The following is an 8449-nucleotide window of genomic DNA, read 5'->3' as shown; positions in this document are numbered from 1 at the left end:
ACATATACACAGGTACATCAGCAGACATTAGCATCACATAAACAAGTTACACATATAACATGATTGGGCTAGCAGATATACATATACACAGGTACATCAGCAGACATTAGCATCACATAAACCTATCAGTGTGTGATATGTACATTTAAATACATGGCATATTATAACTTAAACTAGTCACCTGGAGTAGCAGCTGCTAAAACAAGGATACTAAAAAACAGTACAAAAACTTCAGGTAAACTGAACTCTGATCATTAAATCATCAGATTTAGCATAATGATTTTGGAATTTGTGGTTTTATTAAAAAGACAGATGACTCTAAAGAAAGCACTGAAGAGGGGGATGTGAGTATTAAGTCTAAATAACGAAGGATTGTTTTTCATTCACATTATTACAAAATAACTTGAAATGAAAAGTAATACAGAACTTGCCTAACTAAACAGACAGAAAGAGAAATACTTCCATACTGCATATCTTACTGACTGGTGTCACCCTGGTAAAAAATACTAGCCGCTACCTATCGACTAAGAGAATTTCTCTTAAGCTTATTCTGTAGAGCACAAGGTTAGTAAACCAGAGGTCTCGGGTTCGACTCCTGGCGGAGGCATTGGAAAAGATATTGACCTCTGTTACGCTTGTTATAATTCTTTATTTCTTTAACGTGGATTGCATACAGCCCGGAGGCTACTAGATGCTTTCCTCGTTACGCTTGTTAAAGGGATCTCTTCAAAATAATATCTAAATCACTTTTATTGAGTATTGTCAATAACAGAATCAATTCAGACTTCAGTGATGTTTTGAGGTGGTGAATACCTCAAATCAACTACAGATTACATACTCAGCATGTTTAAAACTTTGGTTCATGCAGTGTTGCCGTTTAGCATTAAAACTAACTTTTTAAGTCACTTGTAATGTTAATGCAGCACTACCTGTTAAATGAGATGATGAACATGACAAAATTTAGATTTGACTTGTGGTGTTTACACACTAATGAAACTTATCACTGATTTTCAAATACAATAATTATTTTAACTGAATATAAAATTATGCCCCTTGATTTTCATCCTGCATGTGATATTCAAAATTTGATAATAATCATAACATTTCCTATAGAATTTACAATTAGTTATATATACTCACGAAACAGAAAGCTAACTACATTCTTATTTCAACAGTAATATTCTTACACTTTTTCCAGCAAACATTGTGAAATAGTTTAAGTAAAGTTCATATACATATAAATATCTTCTTTTTTTTAATGCATGAAATCTGCCACAAAAACAAATTTGATGTCTAATTTCTCAACATCACTTATAACCCACCAAGAATAACTAAACAATTACAGGAACTAAATGTAATAGTATTTTTGCAACAGTTGAATTTTTTGTCAAACTAGTGATTGATGTTTTCTGGCAACAAAAATAAAAAAAGGAAATTGTATCTTCTACATAATATCTCTTACCAGAGCAACATATTTTTTGTAATTTCCAGATGTTGTAAGATAACCCTGCTGATTAATACTGTAATAGGCCATCTGCTGAATGTTTGAAACATTATGTAAACTCAAATTAAGGGAATATGCTTCGTTACCATGACCTGAGAACACTAACATCCAGGGGGTTTTGATCACCTACATTCTCTGTGCCCCTGGAATATGTCATGACAAAATCAAAAGTATATGGTAAGCAATTTGATAAGTTTCAGGTAAAAAAAACCTGGCCAATCGCTAGGCTGAAATACCTGTCTTTGAAGAATACAAAAGAGAGATATCAGACATCAAATCTAGTCAATTTACATCAAACTAGTCTAACTGGTATCATCCACCAGGTGGCGTGTATAGAGCCTTAAGTTTCATCATGACATATTCCAGGGTTGCAGAGAATATTTAGTCAGCCTAACCCCTGAAAATTTGAGGATGTGATCTCAGAGATGTAAATTGAAATTGGGGGAAAATAGTTCCTCATTGTGACCAGACATATAAACCCAAGGAAATGAAGGAAACACAAGAAGATACACTTGTTAGAAAACCCATACATGTAATAGTAAGGTTCAAGTAATTTAGAATACTCGGGGAGACTATTCTCACACAAAACATTCTAGGGGAGATCACTCTCACACAATCACAGAGACAGTATGTAAGACACCATGTTACCATAACATTCTGTATAATTCCAGTTGGTGAAGCAGGAAGCAGTGGCTACATCCCTTGATCTCAGCGTGAATACATCTCGGAGTCGCATCACGGAGCTCGAGAGCTACCAGAGCGGGGTGGAACATGAAAACGCTCAGCTACGCAAAGACAAGACTCTTCTAGTGGACCATGTGTCTGACCTGCAACGCAAGGTAGATAACTCTAAAACTATAACGCAAGGTATAACTCTATAAAACAATAACGCAAGGTAGATAACTCTAAAACTATAATGCAAGGTAGATAACTCTAAAACCATAATGCAAGGTAGATAACTCTAAAACTATAACGCAAGGTAGATAACTCTAAAACCATAACGCAAGGTAGATAACTCTAAAACCATAATGCAAGGCAGATAACTCTAAAACCATAATGCAAGGTAGATAACTCTTAAACCATTTTTCTGTCAATTGGTTCGTATCTTGCACTAATTTTATTAATCCCGACTCCAGTACTACCAGAGATAATTATAGGTTTGTATTGGCTGTCAGTCTGTCAGTCATCCCACCAATGTGTCACTTTGTGTGGGGCATATCTCCTATAAACTGTTACCTACAATTGCCATTTGTTTATGTCAGTACCTCATGGGATGATGGAGTGTAATCTACTAAAATAGGGTATTGTGCCGCTACACAGGGTTATGGCCCTTTGTTTACTGTGTACGTGTTGCCTGCAATCGTCAAATTTTGTATGCGCAAACCTCTCTGGAAGGTTAAGTATTGTGTACTGAAATCATGTCTCATGTTCAACTGTCAAGCATTGTACATTTTGATACCACAGTTTTGATGAAAGATGGAGATGGGGGATCTATAATGGATTGCTTGCAATATGCTGCTTTTACTCGAGGGCCAGATGATTTTAACAGTATGAATTTTAACATTACAGTTGGAGACGAAAGATCGCGATATCAACACCCTCAGGTCCCAGATGCACTTAATGGAGTCCAAGGTACAGGAGCTCCAGCATCTGAAACAGATGGAGTCGTCCGTCCACACTCAGAAATGGGAGGAGTTTGAGAAGTTGGCAGAGAGCATGCGTAACCTGTCACACACAATGTCCACAACCGGGACGTCAAGCTCCAACGTACTGCAGTATTAATTGATGTCTCATCTTGTACACCCTGAGGCTTCTTCATTTTAGTCGACAGAGCAGCTATGTAACAAATGAGAAAAAACAGAGAATCTGGTGATCAGTTCCTCCTTATACCAAGGCTTTTTAAACTGCAGTCTTTTTTTATAAAGGCCTACTTCCAGAAAGTTGTGTCACTATGTAGCTTCTGACTGGTAACCTGCTCCAACCATGCCCTGTTTTATTTATTGTAGATTAATTTGCTTGTTGTAAGGTTTACTTCCTTTGATATATGTTAGAACTAGGAGGTTAGTACATTGTAATCACCTTCTGGTTTATAACAAATGAAGGCAAACGTTTGGAAATGGTTCTGAACATACAAATATAATTTTTAGCTGATTATGATTGACAAAAAGTAGTAATCTCTGACCACAGATATGCTGATATATAGTATGTTGATCAGTCCACTTGACCTAACACAAATCTGATAGTTACTAAGACTTATAGTATATGCAAGTGCTTTTCTAATCCTAGACTGATGGAAGATTAAAATGGTCTACACAAGACCACCAGGCAATGACTGTTAATTAGTGTTAGCAGTGGGACAGCCTGAATCACTGGTGTCACATGATCTGTAAGACGTGTCACATGATCAAAATGGTCTGTACTTCTATTTCACCACGATTGTACTTTTGGTAGATAAATAAAGGCAGAAAAATGTCGGTATAATAGTCGATTTCATATTAGTTTGTCACGTCTACTTAAAGAACTCGCACAACTTAATCATTTACTTGATGCTATTATTTAGCTTTGAGCTAATAGCTCTAATATTTGAAGTTCACCACTTTTGACAACTGTCTAGATTTATAGATACATAGCTGACAAAGGCTTCAAAAGGCAGTTTTTGTGAGTTTAGTGGCATATAAGAGCGCTACAAGCTTCTGCTTTTGACAACCGGAAGTTTACAAGCCTCACCGGTGAAGTGTGATGGGAACACCCCCCTGACTTTTGATCACCATATAAATCCAACGTCGCTCATAAATCTAGTAAAACTAATCATATTTCCAAAGTTCAATATCTGTAGATTTCATTCAATAAAAATATGTCAACAATTACATTTAAATTACTCGGAGGCACTGTATTTAACCGGAATTTTAGGTAGGGATTACACTGATCGTATGAAACACTTGCTGATTGGCTTATTTAGTTGTGTGAGTCCTCAAAGAACCAGTATTCATTAAGATAGTTTGGATATCTGTGACATTTTATATACAATGTAGCTTCAATACTGATGAATTTTTCATAATAATTGGAGGTTAGAAATGGAAGAATGAATCTCTTTGTGAAAATGAATAATTTTACTTGTATAAACATCATTCCTTGTAAAGGAAAATTAAATTCAACATCATTTTGTCATTCATCAATAACAAATATTATTATTTGATGATGATTAAAACTTATGAAGAATTGAAATGATTTGCTGTGCTGTTCAAATGTAATAAGCCATGCCAGGCTCATTGACAGGCTATAAAGATGTAGGAAGGAACTAGGATTTTATACTAAATAATGGGCTTATTTCGGGTTTGTAATTGAGATGGGTGGGATATGGTAAACTGCATGTAGAAGATTTGGAGGAATCGCATGATAGCAATAAAGAAAAATAAAAAAAGATGTGTGGTCATTTAGATTTTTCATGCTATGCTGCCAGTTCAAAAGACATCAGTTCTGATGTTTTAGGAGTTTTCTATTCTTTCCTGTAAAGAAAGTTTAAGCTAAGTTTGTTTTTTGTTGCATATATTGTATTTATCCAGATGTGGTAGAGTATGATTTTTTTTCTAGAATAATTTCATTGTAAAAGAAATGGTTTTGGTTTTACCGAAAAAGTCTTGCCTTACTTTGGTATTTGTTGTCATTTAGATAGAATTATTTATCATCCTCATAATTTTTTCTAAATTATTTAATTTTTAGTGAACAAATTGACTCGGCTGTAACTTTTATTGTAAATTTGATAAAACCTTCATTCCTGTAACATGCAAAATTTTCAGCGAATACTTAATATGTATCAAACATGTTGAAAAAAATGAATTATTTAGAAAAAAAGATACCCATCTGTATACCATTCATGTATTTTTTACTGTGACATTTCAAAACGAAAAAAAAATCAAAAAAATCTAGAAGACGGATTGTTACAATAAAAATATTCTTGTCTGGATCAGTATTCTCAAGCAGCTGTTTGCAATTTTAACAGTTTTAACAGTCTTAAAATGGTGGTACTCTTGTTATCTCTTAGAACGACCACAGGGGAAAGGCAAAGACTAACCCCCACCCCTTCTATGCTTATATAGTGTGGGGTTAGTCTGTGCCTGGCCCCTGAGAGTAAGACTAATCGGGTATTGTGTTGTGGAACAAGTTAACATGTAATTAACATATTGCTATCAAGTGTCTGTGATGAAGTTGATTTCAGGTATGATCTGTGATTGATATCTCTTAGTTGTGTTTATTGTGATATTTTCATGACATTCCGTTGTTTTTATTTAACACAAGGTATCGTTTACTTAAATCCGTCCAAATACTGTAGTTTCCTGCAGATAGTCAAGTGTTACTTTTAAATGAGATTTTTATTTTATGTTATTAGATAGAAAATAACTTATAATCAATATATAATTTAATTAGTCTGGTTTGTTTTAGATTTATTTTCCTATGACGTAGATATCTAAAATATTCAAACATGCCATTATGTATACCTGGAAAATTTTGCAGAGCAAAGCTTTCACCCTCGGCAGAATAATCCATATTAACCTAGTGTTAATTTCGCCCTTCACATTTAATAACTAAGCATATTGTGTTGTTTATAATTATTCACTGTAATGATAAATTTGACACCTTCATTACGTCAGGCGAAAAAAAGGCGAAAAATTATACTGCAGCGAAAAATTCTTGGTATACAGTTTTCAATTTGATTTTTTTTAGGATGATTTTTTTTTTTGAGAATATTGATTTATACATTTAAATATTGGATTCTGTCATTGAATCATCAAATGATGTGGAAACTTGTGTCATAGAAAATATGAATTAATCCAAGCTGACAAGGCAGTAAACAACAAGAGTCTAGGAACAGATATTTAAAGCATTGTTAGCTTAAGCAGACATTTTAACAATGATTTTTGTCTCGTTATTATGATAATTTTTTTATGTTCCTGGTCTTCACACATCATATTAACTCATTCACCACTGAAGAAACATTTGAACTCTTCCAATTCAAAGGTTGGAATAATTCATTATGAAATTTCAGGGGTGAATGAGTTAATTTTCTGTTCAGTACATGTATTTGTACCATAGATCTTTTATTTCAACCTTTTAAGCTGACAAGGCTTTGAAGTAGTGGGATGAACTTTTTTACTTATGTATTCTCAGTTAACTGTACATTAAAATAAAAGAGTAATGTTGTAGCTACAATATTTCCTATTTCATTTTTTTTTAATGTTTCAAATGTAGGAAAAATTGAGGATTTCATTGTATTTTCTTTGAATTAGTTTTAAGTTATAGATAATTTTTACGATTATTTTTTCTTTTTCACTTTTTATTCCTGAAATTTTATTCACATATATGTATTAAAATTGTTTATGAATTAATTGTTGCATAAAAAATGGGAATTTTTGTTTATTGGGAAATCTGTAATAATTTGAAAGTTCAAGTAGATCTGACAAAACTTACCGGTACCAAAATAATTCCAGAATAATTTGATTTCAGTGTGTATATGTTACATGGTATGAAGTTTAAACAGCATTTCTATGAGTCTGTCCACGTAAATTGTCCACTTCAGACCTGAGTCAGTGAACATGTGTTTGTACGTTTATATCTTTTCAATGCATTTTTCGCTTTGAACCTGGGGTGAAGTTCAAAGCTCTTTATCAACGAATCATTATCTGTCCCTGTAGCTTTATAGTATAGCATTGTCTTCAGTGCCACCAACTTGCTGCTAAATGATGATGACTTAAGGATGTATGCTACTTTACACATAACATCTGTGACTTGTGATGGAGTTGACCACTTGAAAAAATAACAAATACCTAATGGCCATGCATCAATGTTTACATATAGTAACTGAGCTCATTTTGTTTCCTGAGCGCCTCTACTAGGAGTCGAACACCTGACTACAGATCTCTAGTCCAGTGCTGTACTGGTTGAACTAAAGGGAATTTCCCTCTAGGTGCATCAGTAACAAGTGACAAGATTTGTCAACACTGACTTATATTACCGGTAATTGTCTTATCAATAAATCAACTTTGTCCTGATCAAAGTATGTTATTGTACAGGTTTCATAATATAGACCTGTTATGGACCTTAAGTTGTAAGGTAACATATGTCCTTAAGTTGTAGAGCAACATATCTCCTTAAGTTGCAAGGTAACATACATCCTTAAGTTGTAAAGTAACATAGTCCTTAAGTTGTAAGGTAACATACATACTTAAGTTGTAAGGTAACATACGTATTTAAGGTAACATACATCCTTAAGTTGTAAAGTAACATAGTCCTTAAGTTGTAAGGTAACATACGTACTTAAGTTGTAGAGTAACATACATCCTTAAGTTGTAAGGTAACATACGTACTTAAGTTGTAAACATACCTACTTAAGTTGTAAGGTAACATGCGTACTTAAGTTGTAAAGTAACATAGTCCTTAAGTTGTAAGGTAACATACATACTTAAGTTGTAAGGTAACATACATCCTTAAGTTATAAAGGAACATACCTCCTTAAGTTGTAGAGTAGCATACCTCCTTAAGTTGTAGCAATGAAGACCAGCAGGATAACTGTCTATAGCCACTGTAGCACATACAGCTAAAACATGTATCTACACCTAAGCTACCTGTCATATTAAAGTTATATATATTTATTTACTGTTGATGAATGGGTCTGTTGTTTTTGTTGCTTTGTTTTATTCCTCTGTATGAGAGGTATTTCTTGTTTAACAGGTAAATACAATTCTGGTCTCCACTTTTGCCTGTGTCTGGATGTCCTATTCATAAATAACCCATTTGTATTTATTATTGAAGCATGAATAGAGCCTCCATGTTAAGCATGTCACTAACTATGTACAGTAAAACACTTGTTATTAGATTGCACTGATATTCAGCCAAAAGCAGAGAAAAAAATGCAATAATATAACAAGTCTTAAATCTGTTTTCGGAACA

The 8449-nt window shown here is 33.7% G+C and overlaps 1 protein-coding gene across 8 annotated transcripts in view; it reads left to right on the top strand.

The window, feature by feature from the left end:
• The window catches only part of LOC110465763 (ELKS/Rab6-interacting/CAST family member 1-like), a 29234-nt gene extending 21074 nt beyond the window's left edge, over window positions 1–8160 (top strand). For 6 of the 8 annotated variants that reach the window (XM_021521834.1, XM_021521833.1, XM_021521832.1 and 3 more), the window contains 2 exons: window positions 2176–2343; window positions 3074–8160. In XM_021521834.1, the coding sequence (XP_021377509.1) occupies window positions 2176–2343; window positions 3074–3286 (381 nt within the window). In that variant the 3' untranslated portion in view covers window positions 3287–8160. The remainder of the gene's footprint in view (window positions 1–2175; window positions 2344–3073) is intronic. The other 2 variants (XR_002464650.1, XR_002464649.1) reach the window with 2 other exon arrangements.
• The last annotated feature ends 289 nt before the right edge of the window (window positions 8161–8449 follow it).

The sequence above is a fragment of the Mizuhopecten yessoensis genome, unplaced genomic scaffold (genome assembly GCF_002113885.1).
Source record: "Mizuhopecten yessoensis strain PY_sf001 unplaced genomic scaffold, ASM211388v2 scaffold11101, whole genome shotgun sequence".
Lineage (NCBI taxonomy): Eukaryota > Metazoa > Mollusca > Bivalvia > Pectinida > Pectinidae > Mizuhopecten > Mizuhopecten yessoensis.
This window is presented reverse-complemented; position numbering and strand designations above follow the sequence as displayed.